Consider the following 24,823-nt stretch of genomic DNA (forward strand, 5'->3'; position numbering starts at 1 on the left):
TCAAAAGACAAAACAAGTCCTGCTGTTGCAATTTTGTGTTTCTTTCAGAAATGAAACTGAAAAGGCTAGTCTGGTGTTACCGGGGACAGTTTTTATTAACCTAGTGTCAAATTCTGAATAAATGTGCAATAATACGATAAATACTGCAGATTAGTTTAAGTTACGTAAAAGGTTGCGTTTCCAGTATTGTATAATGCGTAATTCAATAAGCTTTAATAAAGAACTAAACCTCCATGTAGGCTAGCGGTTCCCTTTAAGGTTCGTAGTTGCCATGGGGATGACGTCATGCTGCAGTAGAGGACCAGTACATTTCAGTACATATGAGCGCATATCAGGGAGAGCTGGGCGTGAGAGCTAAAGAGACTAGTGACATCCTTCTGCAGGTGTTACGGTTCGCATAAAATAATAATATTTAACGATATCAGTGCCAGAATTTATAATATCTGCTCTCCGGGATCAAGATGCGTGAAATAGTTCATCTGCAAGCTGGGCAATGTGGAAACCAAATTGGAGCCAAGGTAAATACAAGAAAGACTTAGCAAAAATGTTGTCCGCAGCAGAAAAGGCCAAAATTTAAATTACAACAGTTGTATTGTTTAATTAATTTACTTTTCGCCACATGCATTTATTTCAATCTTTTCACGATGCGAAGTTGATAACCGATTGGATGAGTTTGTCAAGTATGTAGAATTGCTAAATAAAATTTTCTGAATTCTCAGATTATTCCACAATCTAAATCAAAGCAGCTGGGCTCGGGAAAGTACAGGAGAAAGGGCACTGTAGAAAATGGTGGCTGTTCTCATCCATCAGGGTGGAAAAAAACAACAACTCGAGGAATGTAGCACAGGCTGTTACATTTTAATTATTTGTATGTAGCTACTTTTTCGTAATCAACGAAATTATGAAATCGTGCGTTCAGTTGAGATATCATTATCTGAATTTTTCAGGTCAGGGAAGTGAAAAATGATTTACTACATAATTAGCTTTATACTGTATGTATTTCACGATGGAAAAAATACATGCAAGACCTTAAAACAAACTGCATATTATCATTCATAATGTTGTTCTCATATGAATAACAAAATATTTCAATGCAGAATTTTTACAACGAGATAAAAAAACGAATAGAAAGACCCATTCTGAAAGGTGGAATGTGTCATTTTCTGAAGGATAAAGGGGAAAATAAGAGATGTTTCCTGCTTTCTTCATCTTTTCGGTCTGTTATAGATTCAACATTGACCTCTTTTATTGTACGATTAATTCATACGTTTTAGTGCGTTATTTTTCCTCTTTTGAATAATACAATAACATTTGAAATCATTGCGTTTCTTGCATTTCTGGATTGAAACGAATCAACATTAATTCTATTCTTTGTTTTGTAGCTGAGACCAAAAACCATACTTAACAATGGGAGGATAAAATGTTTGCAGTGAAACGCGCTTTGATATGATAACCAGTCACTGCAGGGTGCGAGTGCGGTGTGCAAGTAGCGCCACCACACGGGCTCCAGTGACCCGGTTACATGCCTAACCCCGTAAGGTACGACGAAATTTAATTGACTAACATCTCTGTTACATTAAGTTTATCAGATTAGAACAAATGTTCTGCTGGCTAGCAATCTTTAACAGCTTCATATCAGCAACAATCGCGCCTCTCTTTGGCGTAGGTTGATACTGAAGGGCCAATAAGTTTTGCAGGTTTTCGCTATTACAAAGCAGTGATTCATCCCCTGTCACACATAGATACTGTAAATGCATTTTTTGGGGGGTACACAAGCCCCTTCTCCAGTATCTGTATCCCGAGAACATAAAGTATTAGTGATATTTTAAGCAAAAAAAATCAATTTGTAATCTTAAAACAACCCCTTGATTCCCACGTTGACCATCTTCTGTCTCACGTGTATACATACTGTAGAACCTTGCAACATAATATTTTGGTTACTCCATAAAACATACATATAATCTAAAATATAAAATATCCTTATAGTACCCATACATGAAGAGCTCAGAGAAACTGTTAAACTATTCCCATTATGCTAATAATGAGCACTTTTAGGTCAGAGCCCATTTGCACTGCAAACTGTAGAAACACCTGCCTATAGCCTACAGTATATAGTATAGGATTGTATAGGATTGGGAATCCCTGCTTTAAGATCAGAGTACCGTACAGAGAGGAACTGATTTTTTTTAATAACTACAATGTGCAGGCCAATCATATTCCAATATTCTTTGCGGTGGACAGACCCAAGAGTGTCATGATCATGACACAGCAGTTATGTAGTTGTTTGAAAAATGAATTGCACAGATTATTGATTTTAAATAGTTATTATAATTTAACATTTAATTGATAATATCCTGAATTGCTGGTTATTGAACATTACACAATTTATTTAGAACACCAGATGCATCAGGGATTTGCAGGGACTTCTGTTTGGGAATCTGCTCTTTGGCAAAGTTTTGTGAAGAGAGCTATATCAATTAAAATATTTTACTGATTGGAACAGCTATGAAAAGATGTAGTCTTTAGTACCGTTTCTGAAACATAGTGGTGCCTGTCTTTCTGACCATGTATCTCTATTGTCCTTGTGTCAAAAATACAGATGCAGCCATTCAAAGTGCGCGGTACACACACTTACCGGAGGTAATTGGCTACGGCGTCGCGCATTGTGAGGCACGATGACGCGCTGTACCGCGGTACGTGATTGGTTGACCGACAGGGGCACTCATAGTCGTAGAAAGATTTACAGTAAACGTCTTTACTGTGCCCGTTGTAGTATTGAATATTTATATGGAATTTTACCACTGAAGGGAAATCTTAGTACCTGAGCATAAAAAGAATAGGAGCATACTGTAACGCGTGTGAAGGCCATAAACGATATTAATTTTGGAACTTAAACATACAGTATATGGCTGGTCTCGGTACTTTAAAGAAAACATACACACCAGTATTCCATTTCTCCCTAAACATTTTAAGCATCGAAGTCCTTAACTAACGTGATACCGGAGTCAACAAGCATACTTTTAGAATTTGATTAAAAGGGAATATAATATGGAATCGCGTATCTAAAGAAATTAATAACGATATAATTATATTCATGTACTGCAACACAAGAATAGTACACGCTGTACATTGTCTGTTGATAATGTTTCTGTAGTGCTTTTTCGGCACTCTGCATGTGACCTTGCCGGTGGCGCTGTGGGTTAGGTTCCTGACTCCCATGTCACATAGTGATTGAATCCCACTGTGGAACCATGACTTTATTTTTAACAAACATTTCTTTGAAAAAATGAAACATTTCCGTTGGTCAGAGATTAAATAAAACCTCACTCGCACCAAACAAATGTATATTTTGTAATATAAACATTTATATTGATTTAAATCCCGTTTTGATTTAAATCGCAAAAGCGGGTTTAAATATATGTGTTTTTTTATTCCTAATCAGACAAATGCAACATAAATTGATATCTTTGTCTTCTAAGTATCTTAATAAACTTTCAGCATAGCTTTCTCCCCATTTAGATTTATTTTTCTTGGGATCTTGGGATCAAACGTGGAAAGCTTAGATTGTAATCGTTTTTATTTTTTAAATACATTGCGGAGTTAAAGCAAGTTAAAGCCTTGATTTTATATATCACCTTTAAAAGTGGAATTTTTAAACCATTCATTAACCTTGAAATGAATTGAATTGAGGGAGAGAGGGGGGAGGGCGAGCGAGAGAGCCAGGACAGACAGGCAAATAAGATACACTCCACAGACATTCACAACAGCGACATATCATAAAACGTTTGCACATATAGTTAAGTTATTACTTGGTTTTCAAAGTGCAATGAAATATTGTAGTTGTTGCTGTTATTGTTGTTTTTATCCTGTAAAGCGTTTTGAGAAGCCACCTTTAAAGGCGATATATAAAAGCGCTGAATCTTATGGAATGTGTTCAGCCGGGGATTCAAAAAATTTATTTTTTTTAATCGCGTATCTAAGGAAATAGCAGTATAACTTTGTTCATGCACAAACAGTGGCATGTTACATTATTAATTTGTGTGTCTCCTCTTGCCAGTAAGCTCTATATTGCATTTTGAGTGCGGTTTTTGACTTTTTTTAAATTGCAACCCATAAATAAACCTGTTACAGTTTAGACTTATTTTAAACTGTATTACAGCAGCACAATGGAGAATGCAACGTAAATTGCAAAAATGCACCTGGAATCTTTCCAAGCCCTACTTTGTCAGGCATTTTCTTTTACTGCAACGGACATAAAAACTCCCTTGCTTTTAACAGAGCGTTTCATAATTTCTAACTACGAAAATTATTTTAACTGCGACATATCATTTATTCCATTCCATTCCATTATCAGTCTTCCATTTCTCCCTAAACATTTTAAGCATGAAAGTTTTATGAAACGGTACCAAAATATACGATTGCTGTATGGAATGAATTTTAATTTAAAAAAAAATATTTAACACGAAATTAAGCTATTTACATCTTCGCCTGAGAACAGTCACCCGTTGCTACCGAACGCAGAAACGCAGCCACTAACTAGCAAAGAGAGGACATTAGCTAGCAAATATGATAAAGAAATAAATTATTATTTTATTTCTTTTGCACATTTATTTGAACATTTCCATCGATTGTACAAGCACTTGGAAACTGTCCAATCCCTAGTTCATCAGGCATTTTCTTTTACGCTGCGGGCATTCTCCTGGTCTGGTGCCGATCTGTGTCTTCTAGGATATAATGCCAGCGAACTCTTGTTTTTATGTCCACTATAACAGACAATCTCCTTTGCTTTTAACCGAGCGTCTAACCCCTCTGATTGGAGAAAAAAGACGTGCTGGTTTGCTAAACTGTACATACTGTATGATTTCTTTCTATTCGAAACGTGTATTTTAAAAGTTTAAGAAGTAAAAAACTTACAGTGTACACAGATTTCTAAACTGATCAGGATCGTTATCTTTGTCTTATCCATAATAATGTTCACCGCTCTGTCCAGCAAATGAATAATAAACTTTATTTTATATAGTATTTTAAACGAATAAGTTATTAGATTGCTCATAAACCTAATCGCTTTTTCTACATAAACACAGCATGATTGCTCTCTGAAAATGCTTTTTCTTTATATTTAGGCTCAGATTTCAACTATAGATCGTATTATTATAAACTTTCTTGGAAAAATGTATTTTATGTAAACCATGTTTGCTATTAATTAATTTAGGGCTAGAATATGTTCATCTTCTTCCAATCGAGTCAAGTTAACATTAGAAGCTTGCCACGCCCGGACTGTTACACCAACGCATTAGCATGTTAAAGCGATTTCATTGAGGAGCCTAGCTTTCTTAACTAGTAAGTACTGTACTTACTGGGTTTTTGAGGGGTGGAGGTGTCTTTTGCTGGAAATCTCGCCCCCTTCTACTTTGAAAATACCTGTGAAACCGGTTTAATTCGTCACAGCCAGCACTCCCGCAGAGAGGGGGGTTTTACTCGTTAATGTCTTAGCCGGAACACATCATTATATCTCATTTTGTATTTCTATAAAAATAGCTTAACACTATTGCTGTTGTTTTTATCCTGTAAAGCGCTTTGAGGAGCACAGCTTTCTCACCACTTAGATTACTTACTGATACCATCCTTACACAAAGCAGAAACTTCTTGTTTTTTCCAATGACATACAAGTGGAAAGATTACAGATTTTAATCGTCTTTTTTCTGAACCAGGGATCATGTTTCTCTATAACAATAATAAAAAACTTTAATTTACATATCACCTTTAAAAGTGGCATCTCAAAGCAATACAGTAGATGTAAACTGCAGATTACAAAGTAAATACCCAGACAAACGCAAACACGTTTTTAATAAAATGCTTTTATTCATTCAGCAGAGAGAGAGCTAAAACCTGGGCATAATAGCTGTTCCTTTTTCTGATCACTCGCTCTCTGGATAAACGTCTCACCTGTCCTGTTCTTTGTTTTCCTAATTTGCTGATTATGCCTTCTGCGATCCACTCCTGCCTTCACATCTAAAGAAGACTATATTAAATTTCTTTGCGCGGTCCATTGTGCAATTAACCCTTGTATGTTTGTCACTAGTATACTTTTAATACAGTCTTTGCTGTGCTCTAGAGGATCCTTGTGATATTTCGAGCTCTGGTTGAATGATAAGTGTCGCAGTTTAAATACATTTCGTAGTTGGCAATTATGAAACGCTCTGTTAAAAGCGAGGGAGTTTTAATGTCCGTTGCAGTTTTTTTGAAACTGAATCAGCGCTGAACTTGTTTGAATTGACTGAGCTCTGTTCTGTACCACACAATGTCTGTTTTTTTTGTGCTGTCCTTTGACAAAACAAGGCTCACCAGATAATGTGAATCGAAACCTGTTTTTCTAGCTTTTAAAGTCGTGCGATGTGTAAGCGGGAACACATCATTTTATCTTACATATGAAAAATACATAATATAGCTCCCAAAGAAACGCAAACGTGTTTTTAATAAGATACTTTTATTCGTTCATAATCCGACGATTTCAAGAAGACTAATGGAGGTCTGGCTTTTTTTCTGGAAAACCATAACTCTGGTCTTGTCCAGATTGACTGTCAGCGCTCAGGTCTGACATTGCTGCTCCAGCAGTGCCAGATTCTGCCGCAGCCTCTGTTCTGTGGGCGACAGCAGGACCAGGTCGTCTGCAAAGAGCAGGAACTCGATTTCTGTAATTAATGCAGATCAGTAAATCAAGGAATAAAACAGTTATTGCGCCCGGCTCCTCAATGGGCTTTGACGTGCTAATGCGTTGCTTTAACAGTCCAGGTGTGGCAATGTTTTTTATTATTGTTATAGAGGAACATGATCAGATTTTTCCCGGTTCAGAAAAAAAGATCTAAAGTACTGTATACTAGTTTGTCACTCTTCTCATCCCCTCTTTGCTAAATGGCTTTTGAATAGAGTCACATGAAGAGAGAGGTGAAACAGCCCTACACAGCCCTGTCACAGTACACAAATATAATTATATCTTATTAATTTCTTTAGATACGCGATTCTTTTAATACAGTCTTTGCTGTGCTCTAGAGGATCCTTGTGATATTTCGAGCTCTGGTTGAATGATAAGTGTCGCAGTTTAAATAATTTTCGTAGTTAGAAATTATGGAACACTCTGTTAAATGCAAGGGAGTTTTTATGCCCGTTGCAGTTTTTTTGCAACATGAATATAATTATATCGTTATTAATTTCTTTAAATACGCGATTCCATATTATATTCCCTTTTAATCAAATTCTAAAAGTATGCTTGTTGACTCCGGTATCACGTTAGTTAAAGACTTCGATGCTTAAAATGTTTAGGGAGAAATGGAATACTGGTGTGTATGTTTTCTTTAAAGTACCGAGACCAGCCATATACTGTATGTTTAAGTTCCAAAATTAATATCGTTTATGGTCTTCACACGCGTTACAGTATGCTCCTATTCTTTTTATGCTCAGGTACTAAGATTTCCCTTCAGTGTTAAAATTCCATATAAATATTCAATACTTAAACGGGCACAGTTAAGACATTAAATATACATATACATACTGTATACAGTACAGTTTGCATATGGTAATATGTTTATGTTCCTAAATCAATCTCTTTTATGAGCATGTGAAAGGCATGGTGAATCACTGTGCTTTGCATGATTGGAAACAAATGCGTGATTGCGAAATGCTGTGGTGTTACTTTTACAAAGATGGTCAATGAAAAAAATAATGTGGACCCGGGCAATACTTTGAGTTTACAGCTTGTCCAAGGTCATTCATTATTAATACTATTAGTAATATCTTCGTTAAAGACTTTGATGGCGACAGCTCAAACATGAGAGGTTGAGCTTTATTAGCTCCACCTTACGGAAATTCCCGATACTATTATTTTGCTTGCGGTATTATAGGAGAATTTACGGTAACTAGCGGTATTTACCGGTAACTCGTGGTAGACTGCGTAAAGCGCACCAGAAAATAATGCGGCATTTTGAATGGCTGCATCTGTATGTTCCTTTATCTTTGGAAAATGTTTTCAAGTGTTCCTGTGAGTTCAGCTGTCATGCACAATAGGACATGTAATTTAGAAAAGGTCTTTTTTATTCCTAAACTATGTACAGTAGCTTTAACATAGCCAATGACAAAATAAGTTTATTAATATTCTTTGTATTCTTCTCATATGTAAGAATATATGTGTGGTGAGACCAGAAGTGCTGGCCTGTGTAATTCCTTATTTGAAACACCTGTGTGCAATTCCCCAGTAGTAGGATTCATGGAACCCTAGTTGTAGAGATTCTCAGTGGTGGCTAGCGTAAAAGAAATCCAGAAATGAGTAAGAGAGCAAGCTACAGTATGGTTTTCTTGAAATTGTATAGTTGCAGTATGCTAATCCCAGCATAATTGTGGTCTTACGTTGTTCTGGTGGAAGATCACTTACAACACTTAGAGACTGGTATGTAGGAATAGGATATCTGTTGAATCAAGGGCTTTTTCTGTGTCTTTCTTAGTAGTAAGATTGTCAGTAAGCACCAAAAGCACTTCTTTGTTTAAAGAGTTTCCTCTTTGCATAATCACACTTTTTCTTTTTTCTTTTATTGATTTGAACAGTACCACAGGTATTGAGACAAACCGGTCTTCATTTGTGAAAAACACACTTATGCACCCTCTCTGCCACTACCTATGATGTACTATGCCCTACAGGAGATGGCAGTTTCGTTTCTCAGCTGTCAGCTGTCAGACGGCGCCTGTTTACAGTATAGTGTCCCCGCCACTATACTGGGGCATTAGGACCCACATGGACCACAGGGTGAGCACCCCCTGCTGGCCCCACTAACACCTCTTCCAGCAGCAACCTTACTTTTTCCCAGGAGGTCTCCTATCTAGGCTCACACCTGCTTAGTTTCAGTGGGTTGCCAGTTGTGAGTTGCAGAGTGATATGCCTGCTTATGATATTTACTGTATAAGGTTTTACAATAAGATACCAACAGCAAGCAGGAAATCCTCACTGTGATAACATGTCCTGCATTAATTCAAATAATTTTGTCTCATTTTGGTAATATCTCGACTCAAGTAACAAACACTTCTTGAGCTTGAGCTCAATATTTAATTATTGGTTAGCATTGCCTCCTCGAAGTGGTGGATTCAGTTCTGGACCTGGAATGCTACCTGCATGGAGTTTGTATGTGCTTTCATGTGTATTTTCATTGGGTGTTCTGGCTTTCTCCCACAATCTAAAGACATACTGATTATTGACTTCCGGGAAAGTTGATCCTGGTGCATAAGGTGTATCATTCCTTTCACCCATTGCTTGTATAGCTCCCCTGCAACCTTGATTTGGGTTAGAAAATGTTAGAAAATGTGCGTGGTTAGAAAATGGATGGGTGTACAATGCAAATCAATTACTCAGCTAGTCAAGATACTATAAAGACAACTGTAAAGACAAGTGAATTATCCTAATTCACTAAAACAGGCAGTGTGGTGGCTCTGTGGCTAAGGATCTGTGCCAGTAGCTGGAAGGTTGCTTGTTCTGATGTCGTAGCCGTCAGAGGAATCGTATGCTGTTGGGCCCCTGAGCAAGGCCCTTAACCCGAACTGCTCCAGGGGTGCCGTATACTGTAAATGGCTGACCCTGCGCTCTGACCCCAAGTTTCTCCCCCTGTCTGTGTGTCTCATGGCGAGCAAGTTGGGATATGCAAAAAGACAAATTCCTAATACAAGAAATTGTTTATAGCATGTTATATCTTATCTAATTGTCTAACTAGATGTTTGCCTTATTCCACCAGCATAGTTCCTGGCATTATGAACTCTCTGTTTGTCTGGTAGTTCTGGGAAGTCATCAGTGATGAACATGGCATTGACCCAACTGGAACTTACCATGGAGACAGTGACCTGCAGCTTGAGAGGATCAGCGTCTACTACAATGAGGCCACAGGTAACAGACAGGTTTCCTATGCTCTTTGTTTCTTCGTTTTGCATGTGTTGCTACTTCCATGACTTCATTCAGTCTCACCCATTTGTTACTTCTAATGTAGGATCATGCAAATAAAATTACATGAATTTACATTTCATTTTAAATTTTAAATTACTCTTATTATAGCATTAGTTTGGTCCCTAATATTGAAAAATACCTATTCATACTACAGTATAGTCCTTTAATTAAAACATTTTGTTTTTAAATTACTTTTGTTTTATTTAAACATAGAAACATTTTGAATTTAGGGCTCACTAAAGTCTTGTTCCTTATAATTACAGACCAAAAGGCAAATGATAAAACAGAAAAAATCACTGAACAAACTATATTTTTGCCATCAATCAGAAAGAGAAGAAATCTGTGTCAGCGGCATATATTGATTTACTGATGGATAAAGACCGTTTGTCAAGCACAGCCCTCAGATGGCAAGAAATGGGCACTATGGTGGTTTATAGATAACAATGGAGAATGAACAAAGGCCAATTTGAACATGTGCAGAGAAAAGACTAAGATATATTCTCTAATGGTGTCTAAGTCAGCAAAGCATGACTGTGGGAGGATGTTGTCTAGGATACGGGTTTTAAACTCATTTGCTGTGCTGGGATAGAGTTGATCTGGAACTACTTTAAGATGACTATTAACATGATAAATGATAAAAATACAAGGCTCAGCCTACATCCTGTATAAATATTGTTTCTTTGTAGTATTGCTGTTGCTTTTTACAATAATGTGTCTTTATATTGCAGCTAACTTTAATTTTAACTTGACTAGATGTTAGCTTTACTGTCCCTTAGAATATGATTAATACCCTTTGAATACAATATGTTTTTTATCATTTTTACTCATAGTTATTTAAAATATTGTAGTTGTGATTATTTAACACTATTGAATTCACTGTTCTTTTGAAAATAATAGCATTCTTCAATTGGTGAAAATATAGTAATCAATATAATTCATAGCACAGGCAGGAGCCTGTGAAAGTTTTGATTATTATTATAATTAGACAGATTAAATCAGGCTAAAACACAATTACAACATCACAAATGTTTAAATATTAAAACTGACAAGTACTGTAAACAAAACCTGGTTTTCTGAGTTTATGTAGCATATAAACTCAGATAACCTATTATTATATTATATTATTAATGTAAGATGTGTTGTATTCCTAAATTGATCATATATCCATGAAAACTAAGCAAATATATTTTCAGCAGTTTAAATTATTTTAAAGAACACAATTTGTTCCTACTAAGGCTATCATTCAGAACACACTGAATTGATATGGGTTAGTATATTATATTTTTATCCAAGGAGAGAAACTTTGTACATGACTTTGTACATGACCCTGGTTTAGGCAGTCCCAGCTAAGATGGAATGTTAAATTCAGCTTGTAGAAACAATCAGACAAACTTTAAATTTAGGTCTTTATCATTCCACTGGTTTTGATAGGTCATTTAATTTCATCTTCATGTTTTATTGTGTCTTCACCCATATTACAAAGTGGGCTGAATGATTATTGGCATCCTCGATAAAGATGAGCAAAAAAGAAAAGAAAAATATAGGCTTTTATTTTAATACAGTTATTTCAAAAGAAATGTCTTTTTGATGAGTAACACTATTTTTTCTGAAAAACATAGACATTAGAAGTATTGGATCCCCTGTTTCTAGTACTTGGTGTAACTGTCTCTGGCACAGATAACAGCACATAGCCATTTAATGTAAAGGTTAATACGGTTGGAGAACACATTGAGAGGAATCTTGGACCATTCCTTTATACAGAAATATTCCAGGTCCTTGGTATCCTTATGGACTGCCCTCTTTAGTTGAGATCACAGGTTTTCAATCAGGTTTAAGTCTGGAGACATTTGTCTGGGTACTTTATAGATATAATTATAATGTTATACAAATATACCTATTGCTAGAGTGTTTTACAGAACCTGTAGGCTATACAGGAGGCTGTCACATTTCTCTTCTACACCGATACAGAAAAGGCATCTCCTGATTGTTTTTCTGGATTTCAGGAGGGAAATATGTCCCAAGAGCAATCCTTGTGGACCTGGAACCGGGTACCATGGACTCCGTGAGGTCTGGACCTTTTGGTCAGATTTTTAGGCCCGATAACTTTGTGTTCGGTGAGTAATATTTTTATCACACTTTGACATGTATTAAGAAAATAATAGAAAATTATGTCATTAGTTAGAATTTGATTTATTACTGAATTTAAATATACTTGAATTTAATGTCTGTCTGCAGCCTAAAAAGGTGACTTTAACTGGTCTGGAAAATCCCTGTTTTTGGCCGCATGAGTCAGGAGACCTTCATACATAGACATCTGCAAACACAGCTATTTTTTAAATTTCAGGTGGTTTCCTAGTTTTATTTTTTGAAAGGCTTTAACAAAATAAACCAAAATACTACATGGTAATGTAAAATAAGTAAGCATAATTAATTGTTTCTGATCAACTTCCCCCAGTCTTTTGATTACCTTATGATGTCTTACTGCTCCTTACAAACTGAAACTGCTCCAAAAGGTTTGTTCCCAACACTATTAAATAAATTAAGAAAATACATGATTTACTCTATGTGAAAATGAATTAATATTTCCAGTTCGTACAATCATTGACTACTAAACAATCACTTAATCTATTTCAGGAACATTTCTGAAGCTGTATTTTTGGCATCTTCTTGTGGCAGGCCAAGCTTATCACAATCCTTTCATGGGACCATCTGCCACACTGGATAAAGTGTGAAAAATGATAATTTTACACTAGCTCTCTTCTACCATAGCACAATTCTTTTCTAGCTCCCCTCCCTCCACTACAAGCTGCACCCTTGTAGCTGCCTCCCTGGTTCATTTCTTGTTAAATAAGGGAGGTTGTGACAATGTTGATCTTTGGCCTGGCTGTTATTTCTCATTCCAAGCAAATTAATGCCACAAACTAAAGCATTAAGTATGCTATCCCTTTATATATGTTGGCTCATTTTGCTGTAGTTAGAAATTGACCAGTAAGTCAAAGATATGACTAAAAGATTCATCATCTTTTTATTTAGCCTATGAAATCAATAACCAACCAAAACCATGCTTTGTTCATATTGTGAAGTTAGTGTGGATTGCATAATTCAGGGCAGGAATTCCTAGACAGTTTTTCATTAAAAGAAATACTTTAACATTATGCTTTAAATGGGTGAATTTCTATGCATGTCCCTTTCAGGGCAAAGTGGTGCTGGAAACAACTGGGCAAAGGGACACTACACAGAGGGGGCCGAACTGGTTGACTCTGTTCTCGATGTAGTTCGGAAGGAGGCGGAGAGCTGTGACTGCCTGCAGGGGTTTCAGCTTACCCACTCTCTGGGTGGAGGCACTGGGTCTGGCATGGGCACATTGTTGATCAGCAAAATCCGGGAGGAGTATCCTGACAGGATCATGAACACCTTCAGCGTCGTGCCCTCACCTAAAGTCTCTGACACCGTTGTGGAGCCTTACAACGCTACCCTCTCGGTGCACCAGCTGGTGGAAAACACAGATGAGACCTACTGCATCGACAATGAGGCTTTGTATGACATCTGCTTCCGTACGCTCAAGCTTACCACCCCAACCTATGGCGACTTGAACCATCTGGTTTCTGCCACCATGAGCGGGGTCACCACGTGCCTTCGATTCCCTGGCCAGCTCAATGCTGATCTACGCAAACTGGCTGTCAACATGGTGCCCTTCCCTCGTCTGCACTTCTTTATGCCCGGGTTTGCCCCCCTCACCAGCAGGGGGAGCCAGCAATACCGTGCCCTGACAGTTCCTGAGCTCACGCAACAGATGTTCGATGCCAAGAACATGATGGCGGCCTGCGACCCCCGCCATGGCCGTTACCTGACTGTAGCTGCTGTCTTCCGTGGAAGGATGTCCATGAAGGAAGTGGACGAACAAATGCTCAACGTACAGAACAAGAACAGCAGCTATTTTGTGGAGTGGATTCCCAATAATGTGAAGACAGCTGTCTGTGACATTCCACCCAGAGGGCTTAAGATGGCTGCCACTTTCATCGGAAACAGCACGGCCATTCAGGAGCTGTTCAAGCGCATCTCTGAGCAGTTCACCGCTATGTTCAGGCGCAAGGCTTTCCTACACTGGTACACCGGTGAAGGCATGGATGAGATGGAGTTCACTGAGGCTGAAAGTAACATGAATGACCTTGTGTCTGAGTACCAACAGTATCAAGATGCCACTGCCGAGGAAGGCGAATTTGAGGAAGAGGCAGAAGAAGAGGTTGCATAAAATCACATTGTCAGCCAGTGCGGTCTCTTTCTCTTTGTCTTTCTGTAAGCCTTGTGTTTTGTTCTTGAAAATAGGTTGTTTTCCATGATAAGAAGTCTGGATGTTTTTCAAGTTCTCCCTTCCTTTCTTCAAGACACATCTACACTCGAATCTTTCACCTACCTTCCCCTGCTATAGTAGTCAAGATGGTGTAACATAATACTGTGATGTTTTGTTTTGTGGAAAATGAATGCACTCAAAATTGTCTTTGTCTCTTCATGCCTTGCAGAAATGAAAAGGAAATGCAGTAGTGGTTAATCTTTCTTGCACTTGATTAAACAAGATGTCAGTATTGCTTCAGCAGAATAAAGAGGTGAAACCGATTTTTTTGCAGTCCTCCTTGTGATTTTATTCTTTACTCCAGTCCCTTTGATTGCTTGGCTGAAATCACCCTCTAGATGGCAGCACTAAATCAGAAAAAGGAACAGAAAAATGCTAGATAAGGAATATGAGTTCACATGTACCTGAATCTCTTGAACCTGAACCACATTAGTTTAATTCATTTTCAATTATATTTTAATCAATATACAATATTTGCTTGATTATTGTAAATTTCCATTCAAATACCAATCAGGAGATTGGTTTTCTTTCTCTATCAAAATTTGAAATCACAGAGATGTCATTCAATCCACATCATTCTTTAAAATCCTTTTACCAGCAGAAAACAGATGAAGACATCTTCCTCTGAAATTAATCAGAGTGCCTCTTCACATGGCACAAACAGCAAAACTACACGTCTGAAAGGAGGACAGAAATAGTACTAACTCCCATATAACAATGCAGGTTCTCAGGTAATTGACTAGCCATAAGGGTTGGTTTTACACAATAGGCTTTAACAATGAAGTTTAAGCTCATCAAGCACATCCTGGCAGCGGGTCCCTTGCTCATTACTATTAAAAGTGGAGGAGTGTTCAGTCATCCTTAACTTTTCCAGTCAGACTGCCATTCTCTCAGCTTGTGCCAAATAACCTCTAATTCATTTGACCATTGATTTCATTAGGATCTAATGGCACTACTGTCTATATATATTTTCTAATAAGAATGGGTGGCATAGTGCTGTATATTGAGAGAAGGGGAGCCCAGGGAGGAGAAGAAGGAATGATGAGGAGGTCTAGGAAAAGATTTAGCGGAAGGCATAGTGGGTCGCAGCAGAAATAGTTTGAAGAAGTTCAAGTTCGCAAACTGTCACAGCTACTTAATTGAGTTTAGTGTTATACTGTATATTGACCTATGCTTTTTACCTGAAATTATTCAAATTACTTACATAATTTCAAAATTGGAATCAAATCAAATTGGACCTAATATCACCTTAGCTATACTATGTAACGGAGCTGTTAATAAAGCAATACATGAAATGGGTTAAGCATTTTTATTATAGTTAAATGTTTTTACACAATTAAATTATTAGGAATTTGAAGACTTAAAATGCTCAGTTTATGTGCTGACAAAACCAATGTAAGGAGCTTAGAGCAAAGGACAGTATTAGGAAACATCATATTGTTCCTCAACATTGCATGAAAGGATCTTTAAGGAATAGATCATGAAAATATTAAAAACTGGATATTAAAAAAATCAGTGGCAGGCATGCATTTATTTTTTAAAATGCTACCAATACAATTGGTAAAATACTCCTATTGTATGCAGCAGTTTCAGATAACAGCCTTTCCAATCTTAAATGCAATGTATAAAATCAAAGCTGTATGAATCCAGTGTTTTGGATCCATTTCCAGAAATATTTCCTCAGCATAGGGAACAGCAAGTTATATTAAATTTCGTATCACCCAAGATATAAAACCTGAGAGCCATTGGACTTTCTATCATAGAAAAATAACACAGATCAGAGAACAGAGTGCATTATAATTTGGCCGTTTGTGCAAGGCTTGAAGTAATAGCCAATAACCCTAATGCAAATAAGATCACTGTCACTGGGAGGGGAGGAGGGTCACCCAAGTGAGTCCTTTTAAAACAGAATGAAAGCTCAGCCACATTCCTGGGTGGGAAGAAGGAGGAGAGAATATTAGCAGTTTTGTAAATTGTTATGTTCTAATTAATGATCAGAAAGCAAATGCTTTACTGGGTTTAGTCTCACTATACTTTAGCTGCAGTGGGGAGCTGATAGGACCTAAGCGTGGTAGGACTCCTGGTCTCTATTTCTTAGAGAAAAGGTTTTTTTTTGTGTGTGTACTAAGTTCCATTTTGTTTTGTTTTTTGCTATATATTATTGTTTGTGGGGAGCACTGTCCTAATAAAAGTGCAATTGCGGCTGAGCCATCATTCTGTTTCAAAAGGACTCACTTGGGCACCCCTCCTGCCCTCCTGGTGACAAAGTAAAATTAGAAATGGACACAAGAATGGTTACGAATAAGAAGAAGCTATTCAAGATAGGCAGTCTTGTTCAGGACAAAAAGGACTGCTGGCTAATGTGGGATATTGCTTTAAGTGCAAAAAATGGATCTTGTTGCTTTTCTCTGGACCAATTCCAGAGCACAAATATCTTTTTATAACGCAATGCCCAGAACTGAATTTAAGTTGACGATTATGATGGCACACATACCACTGGAAGTAACTTTTGTTTTCACATATTAAGTGATCTAGTGTGGTCTTTTGGACCTGACTCTCTCCAGCATGTAACACATGTTAGTTGAATCTGCTGTAGACATCAGTGCTTCCATTGTCATTCAGTTTCTCATCTTCTTCAAAATCTTAATTTCATGCACTAAAGAAATCAATTCCATGGTCACCCAGCCACTAGCTCCCCAGATCACAAACTATTTCAGCTGATCTTAGGCAGGTGTACCTTTGTATCAAAAATAACAAATGTTAATAGTGAAACATTCTCTCATCACACACTCCAGGACTGCCCATTTATCTGCTGATATTGAAGAGATGGATTGAATCCTGAATATTACCCATGTCTTCTAGACTCCTCTCACCTATGAAAGAAGTACACTGATACACTGACAAGCAATGTCCAGCTACATCAGGTCCTAGTGCCTCCCATCAGCATTAGGTTCAGCTGGTCCTCCTTGTTGCTCCACAAAACTCTTACGACACGCGAACAATCTTCCTAACAGCCACCTGCTAAGCACTGATGACAGCTCCTAGTACTGACCTAAGCTATATTTGGTACAGTACATTCACTCACTCCTAAGAGCCTTGAGTTTAGACACAGTCTCAAATAATTTTTCTCCTTGCTGTTTTTATAAGCCTCTTAATTTACCCATAGCAAATACTGTAAGCTCTTCTCCTTCCTGTGGAATTTCACTGAATTTCACTGAGCTAACTGCTCAATCAGATCTAGTCTGTCTCATTCCATGTTTTTTTTTCCCCCATTCACAGGTGCTTCATTCACAAAACCACCTCACAATGCACCAACATAGACATCTGATTCTTCTTCATAGATGGCTTATTGAGTTTCAGTGTTTCCCATGCACTTAACTGTATCCATCAATATTAATTGCCATCTGCCTGGATATTTGTCCCATCTTGAAATAAGTCCAAGTTTTTTTTATTTGCTTTGCAGCTCCTACAGTATTTGGGATTTTTCTGTGGTATCATCTGTAATTTTGATTAGTGCTGCTAACCTAAATCGTTAGAAAGGACAGGTGTCTTACTGCAGATCCCTGCTTTACTTTAGTAATCACATTTCCCAGTTTTAAAATCAATCACTGGGTGTCTTCTCTTCTCTTTCAACTAACCAGAGCTGCAAGAGAACTTTATTTCTTGGTCTCACATATTTTATTGCTAGCATAACCTTATGCACATACATGTATGTATCTATGATTAGAAAGTACTAACCTCCAGTCTGGGTCCTAAAAAGAGGCAATCAATAATTTTTATATGGTCTTCAAACAATGATTAGAGCACAGGAGTCTTGACTAATTAAGTCAGAACTGGATATGATTAAATAAAGCTAAGAAGACACCTTTGCTGTCCTTGATCAGATTTGGAGGAGACTATAAAAGAGGCACTACTTGTATAAGCAAATGCAATATTTCATTTTATGATTAAATGAGTTCTTCTTTACATTAGGCATATGCGTCAGAATAAAAAAAAAACATATAATTTGTATTACATTAGCATAGAGTATGGTCAGTTGTTGTGTCATCTGTCCTAGGCAGAGTAAAGAACTCACTGTTGGATCCCTACTATCTACTGTTTGGACTTGGTTAGGACTAGATAGAGGTAATAAATATCTTAATATGTAAAACTTTAGAATCATACAGGGGTGTATTTTCTTTTTTACAACACTGTATACAATTTCAGATTTCCTACAACATCTAATAATAAATTACTAATTAATTAGTTATTTTGTTTAAAGAATTCAAGTGACAAGGGTCCAGATGTCTTAGCCTTAGATTTCTTCTAGAATCAATTAAGGTTTGGCAATTCTTTCAAAATCTTACAGTGTTCTGTGAGCACTGTACTTTAAGTAACTTTACCATTCTTCCTTTAACAGCTTTAAGTTTGGAGTTCCAGCTGCGTGAGAACTAGAAGTAATATTAAGTACACTTTCATATGGGCTAATGATCTGATCATTTGAAAACGTTTTGAAGGAGTAAAGGTGTTAGAGCACTGGGTTATTTATCAGTATTAACTATTTATTACTGTATTAGTGATTATATAGTTTTAGCATGTATGTTACAAAAGAATTATATATACGGTATATAAGCTCTACTGCTGAATCTGGCCGGATATATTTCCTATGGTTAGAAGAATAACGTCATGCCGCATTCAGGAAGTATGCACAGCCTCGGTATTATAATTGAGTTCTGTTGCCTGGGTGCTAGTTCCTGAATTATTTCATTTAAAAATTATAAAGACATTTTTTTTAAAAACTGACATGTGAAGTTACCAAACAATTATGGGATCCAGGATCAAGTAAGTCTTAATTTTTCTTAAAGGTGTCTTAACGAGTGTTTGTGGTGTTCCATAACAAATCATCTTGACTTTTTTTTTTACTGTGGTTTTTAAGCTTACTTCCCCCATCAGAGATCTGTAATGCTGTCATGTAAGAGTGAAATAAGTGGAAAAAAAAGAACTGAAAGGCTTACATCTCTTTTCAAATCTGGAATTCAGCATTTTTAAGAGTGTACAGTACATGCAGTACTTATTTTGTGAGAATTTAACAATGAGACAAATATGTGTGAGTGCATTGTAAAAAGAAAGAAAAATACAGGTTACTCATAACCTACAATGTTTCTTTGCAAGTAATATTTAACAAATACACTTGTTTCAAAGCAAGCATTAATTTATTAAACTCTTTTAATTAACCCTATTAGAATCTGTTCCTAATCAGTACAGTTTCTGGCTATGATTAAAACTAGATTTGTTTTGTACTGTATATTAACTTTTTAATATAATAACATTTCTTATTTTTTCTTAAAATTGTGAGACATTTAACACTTAAGTATTTTGAATGCAGTCTAACATGCAATTATTTTTAATGCTAGCAAATAATCATCAATCCATTGAAAGCATCATGCAGCAATTAAAGATTTTTTGAATGATATAAGATAAATGCGACTTAGTCATTTAGGCCTATAGTACTTATTTAACTGTGAATTCCTAATTGGTTGGATTATTTGTAGCTAAAACGTAATACTTATGATGTAAGAAAAAAAATCTTATGGCTTGAAAGTATAGGCAATTCACATTTTATATCAATACCATATTTCATTTGACATATTTGAAGGGTCTGCTAAATTAAATTAGGTTGATCAACTAACTGCAAATATTTTAATATCAAATGAGAGGCAATGTTTAGAAAAAAGGTTAAACAGGTAAAAAAAGGTTTTTCTTATCATCACTTTTGCCAGTGAAGGAACAATGAAAGGCATACAAGAGGACATAAGTGGAAACTACATGGAAGTACAAGTACAACCAATAAAGTTTTTAAATAAATGACAGGTGGTTATTTACCCAAAGAGTTGTGGGAGTGTGGAACAAGCTACCCCACCATTTATTTGAAGCCAATACTCTGGCATCCTTCAAGAAACAGCTCGATAAGATACTTGGATTAATTACAGTAACTACTAACTACCAAACAAGCTAGACAGGCCAAATGACCTCTCCTTATTTGTAACCCTTCTTATGATCTAACCATTAGCATTATTTTATCATCAGATTAATCAGCTCATTGCCAGGTGTACCTTATCATTAATTTGTTCCACTCTTTACATGCACAAAAGTAAAGGGATATTATGTAATGTAGCATACAGATTTATGTGGTTTAACCTGCAGTTAGTTAAATTTCAATGGAAGATTATCAATTGAGTTTCTGAAAAACACTGAATGAAAAGAATAGAATATTCCAAAATATTAAGCTTAAGCGCAAATAGAAAGTCTACACACCCAAAGGTGGAGGGTATTTAGCTTGTTGTGTGATTTGAAAGGCAGTTACACCAGAGCTAATTTACAATTAACTTACATGCTCATACTAAGGAGAATGTACCCATTCAACCCATTTTAATAGTTTTTCATCTTTAATGACAGTACATTTCAGAACATTGAGCATTTGAGGATACTGTAAGTGTCCTCTCATCCTCAAAAGCATATAGATTAGTTAATCAAAGATTAATTTTAGAACCTCCAGAAACACCTCTTGAAGACATCTTACCCCATGACTGAGACAGGATGTTTTCACTGATGAAATGCGTACTGGAAATGTATTATTGGTTCATTGTTTTCTGATTTTTTGCAATGTGTATACTATACAAAAGCTTGCTGTAAAACCCCTTGTCTCTCAAAATCTTTTATCTTTAATGCAATTTAAATTGATCATTTTTAATATTCAAAATAAATATTCATACTTTGTTGTAGTTAACAATGGCTGAGATATGTCCAAATCTCATAGTGGTAGCATCTTCTTGACCGTCTAAAATGCCTTTATAAATCACTGCATCTTTTGATGGAAAACGATATTGATACAGTACATGTTACAGAACCATTCCAAATGCTGTTAATGCTTTTCACACTCATTAGTACTTTAGTTTGTTTCCAATTAAAATATTTCTTATGAAATATCAGTATTTTACACATAATTCCTAAATCCAATTATTTACCAAGTTAAAAGTTGTTAGACTTAATTCTTTAGTTAGGCTATTCTTCACCATATTCTATTAAGTTCTAGTCTTTTTACTTCCTTTCACTTCCAGTCTGTTGTACAAAGAAAAGTGAGGAACTGTGTACTGACGATTTAATGACACTCTTAATCTGAATGCTTAAAGATCTTACTGTTTCAACATTGTGTCATATACCAATTATTGTAATTCAACAAGAGAGCACAGACTTTAAAGACCTAAGGTAAAAAAGGAGATCTGTCTTTTTAACAGTGACTCTGGTGAAGATCTGTTATTTCCTATCTGTAGGCCTCTTAAAATACTGTTTCCTTAAAAAGCGATACTGACCACACAGACATCCTGTGTAGCTTGTCAGCATGTAGTGCACAGTTTATTTATTAAAGATGTTGAAGAGGTGTAGTTAATTTGGCTTCAAATTAAATGAACATCCAAACTACTTCATGGGTGTTTAGATATAATCAACAAATAAATTTATATTTCAGTACTTAGGTTAAGTGTATACTGTAAGTGTTTTGCTAGATAAACTGGTTGTTTTTATCTACTGCTCATGGTTTAAATACTACAAAAGCAAAACAGATATCATTATTATTATTATTATTATTATTATTATTATTATTATTATTATTATTATTATTAATTGCACAGTGACACAATGCACACCCCCAGACAGGACTGACATGGATGAGTAAAAGTAGAGTTAAAGTAAGCTCTCCACAGCCAAAAAACACGGCAACTGCTCTATTTAAATAGGGGGTGAACTTCAGCTTATGATTAACTATGTACAGTACATCTCTCTTTACTGTTATTTAGATATTCTGAAGCATTATGACAAGCAGCTTAAACAACCTGTTCCAATCCTACAGCTATCTGCAATAATACAGAATGCATCAATGATTTCAAAAGTAACAATTTATTGACACCCATTTAATTTTACAGTTTCCTTCTTTGAAGTCTATTTTTATATTAAAAATAGTTGAAAGAGTTTTTTCTTGCTGCAAGAATATGTTCTTAATTTTAAACTAGTTAGATAAAATAAGTTTGAAACCAGTGCTTATACTTCCTTTGAGAAAAGATAAGGACATATTCTACCTTTGAGGCTGTATTTGCTCGTGACATTTGTTGATATAGACATTAATCCCAGTCTTTCAGCATCTTCATTTGCTTTATTGAGTATTAATGTTTCCTGTTTGTTTTTGTCATTTTTTTTCACAGAGAAAATCCTGAAGGAACATTTTATTGGTTCTTTGAAGCATCCTGTCCCATTGCCAAGGACAAAGGTGACAAGTCAAAATATTACGATAGATCAAGGTTTATGCTCACATTCAGCATATCAGCATTGCATATATATTACTGAAGACATCACTGAAATAAATTTAACTTAAATTTAAACTTAAAACCTATTCAAAACACATTATTTATTATATATATATTTATATTTTTTGAAAGATGCACCATACTAAATTCCTTAAACTCAGCAGAAACAATTTTATAATGCAGTATCACTTATATCAATTGTATATTTTCTTTCCCCTTAATATTTACTGTTTATTCAGGTCTGGCCTGCATCTGACTTTTTTTCATCCAGAAAGCCCTAAATTAAATTTATCTAACCTATTTCTGATCTAACTTATTTCTGAGCCTTGTAACACTGAAACTTAAGGAACGTTAGTATAAACGTAAAAATTAGCCAGTGATTAATGAATTTTTTAATGTTCTGAGAGTCACAGAGTGATTTCCTGTCAGGTGACCCATGAGTCTAGCTATTGAAAAACCACACTGAGAAACAATTTGACTTGTCTTCCTGTTGATGTTTTCAGATGTTTTCGGAAAATAATAGACAGGTTTCTGTATTTTTTAAAATGTCCTTTTGGGAGATTAATTTCTCAGCATAGAAGGAATAATCAGATTGTCACCTGCTTTGCTAATAAAGGGTCTTTGTTGAGTGTGGTACCTTGCCAAGGTTTTCTATTTATTTCAATAATTTATTATTGGCTGCCACATATTCAAAACAATAGAAGGAAAATTGACTGATGATATCAAAGAAATTTACATTATGCATGTAAAAATGGAAGACCCACTTGCTACATACAGTGGACATCTTGTTAAATGTTAATTTTCAAAATTAGTCTGAAATGGGATATAGGCGTCCATCCTGTCAGAACTCTACTCACATTTTCCAATCTAAAATAGTACAGCATCCTCCTTTTTTTCCCTGATCTCTCCCAGTGGATCAACTTCAGTGACATAACTAGGCAAACTATTCCAAACATTAACCTTTCAGTTTCACAATAGATGAAAAGGATTCCTTGAATCTTTTCTGAATGTTCTTGCAGTATATTTTTATGATATCCCTGTATTCTACTGCATAGTCTTTATTGAAATATAATGTCTTCTCTTACATCCAGTTTTCTTTTATCATTGCTTCTCTGTAAACTCATTTGATGAAAAAGAGATGCCACAGTTTGTCATTATAGACTGTGCGTGGCTGCACTGCACATCTTATAATTAATATCCAACACTTTTTCTCATCACAAAGGTTTTAACACTTACTAGTCTAATTGCTTATTTATATGATGAAAAATACTAAACAGAATGAATTGGTAGTAATTATAATTAGTATTCTAATTGTTTATACTAAGCTTAATTTGCATTAGATCTGCTTATTGCAATATTCATAATTTCAAACTACAGGCCATTCCCCCACATCATCATCAAATTGAAGAAATTTGCAATTTATAATTAGAATCACGTCAGTTACATACATTAGGTCACCCGTTTAGCAGGCAAACCTAAGAGCCTCCTGGCATTTGTAACGTGTTGTTTGAATTCTAAAATGTAAAAGCACACATTCCATTGCAGATGCACAATGTAGAGTTATTACTTGTGGTACCATCCCATCAAGCTCACACCCAGGACTCCCGAGCATTGTTGAAACAACTATTAGCCACGACTTGCTTGTAACATCATTTGTTCTAATGCATTAAGTAAAAAATATGTTTGATATCTGTAAGTTCAACCACTTTGTTCGACACTCTCAAATTTAACTTATGTTCTTATTTTTAACCTCTGGCTACTGACCATTAAATAAATTGTGATCACTCTGAACAAGACTGCTAATACAGTACTATACTCAAAATTTACTAGAACAGTGGTTCTCAAACTTTTTGGACCAAGTACCACCCCTAATCCAACCAAAGCATCCAAGTACCACCTACAAGTCATCATCTCATAGGAACCCCAGAAATTCTCAACGACCAACATGAGCACGCGTGCACACACACTCACACATACATATAATAAATATTATAATAATAAACTTTATTTGATGCAGCGACTTTAAAGGTGGCTTCTCAAAGTGTTTTACAGAAAAAAAACTTTAACAACAACTAATAAAAAAGCACCATTTCAGTGAGAGAGGTGAGCCTGTTTAGTTGAGCAAAGCAGATGTGAATTAATTTTTCGAGCCTTGATACA

General features: G+C 35.9%; 2 protein-coding genes across 4 annotated transcripts in view; both read left to right on the top strand.

Annotated features, from left to right (window-relative positions):
• Positions 1–306: 306 nt before the first annotated feature.
• On the top strand, positions 307–14,590 carry tubb4bl (tubulin, beta 4B class IVb-like). Its single transcript, XM_006631506.3, has 4 exons — positions 307–518; positions 9,811–9,919; positions 11,980–12,090; positions 13,171–14,590. Exons 1-4 carry the CDS (start codon positions 462–464, stop codon positions 14,226–14,228), a joined length of 1,335 nt encoding a protein of 444 aa, XP_006631569.1. The 5' UTR covers positions 307–461; the 3' UTR covers positions 14,229–14,590.
• Positions 14,591–18,644: 4,054 nt separating this feature from the next.
• Positions 18,645–24,823, top strand: part of dennd1c (DENN domain containing 1C) — a 40,851-nt gene continuing 34,672 nt past the window's right edge. The window contains exons 1-2 of one of the 3 annotated variants that reach the window (XM_015349023.2): positions 18,645–19,148; positions 22,562–22,626. In XM_015349023.2, coding sequence (XP_015204509.1) covers positions 19,132–19,148; positions 22,562–22,626 — 82 coding nt within the window. In that variant the 5' untranslated portion in view covers positions 18,645–19,131. The remainder of the gene's footprint in view (positions 19,149–22,561; positions 22,627–24,823) is intronic. The other 2 variants (XM_015349021.2, XM_015349022.2) reach the window with 2 other exon arrangements.

This window comes from Lepisosteus oculatus, chromosome 11 (genome assembly GCF_040954835.1).
Source record: "Lepisosteus oculatus isolate fLepOcu1 chromosome 11, fLepOcu1.hap2, whole genome shotgun sequence".
NCBI classification, from domain to species: Eukaryota; Metazoa; Chordata; class Actinopteri; order Semionotiformes; family Lepisosteidae; genus Lepisosteus; species Lepisosteus oculatus.

Excerpts from the sequence above, each read along its gene's own strand:
- tubb4bl (XM_006631506.3), top strand. The coding sequence starts at position 462 with ATGCGTGAAATAGTTCATCTGCAAGCTGGGCAATGTGGAAACCAAATT. Across the intron at positions 9,920-11,979 it reads CTACTACAATGAGGCCACAG|GAGGGAAATATGTCCCAAGA; the intron begins GTAACAGACAGG and ends TCTGGATTTCAG. Across the intron at positions 12,091-13,170 it reads GCCCGATAACTTTGTGTTCG|GGCAAAGTGGTGCTGGAAAC; the intron begins GTGAGTAATATT and ends TGTCCCTTTCAG.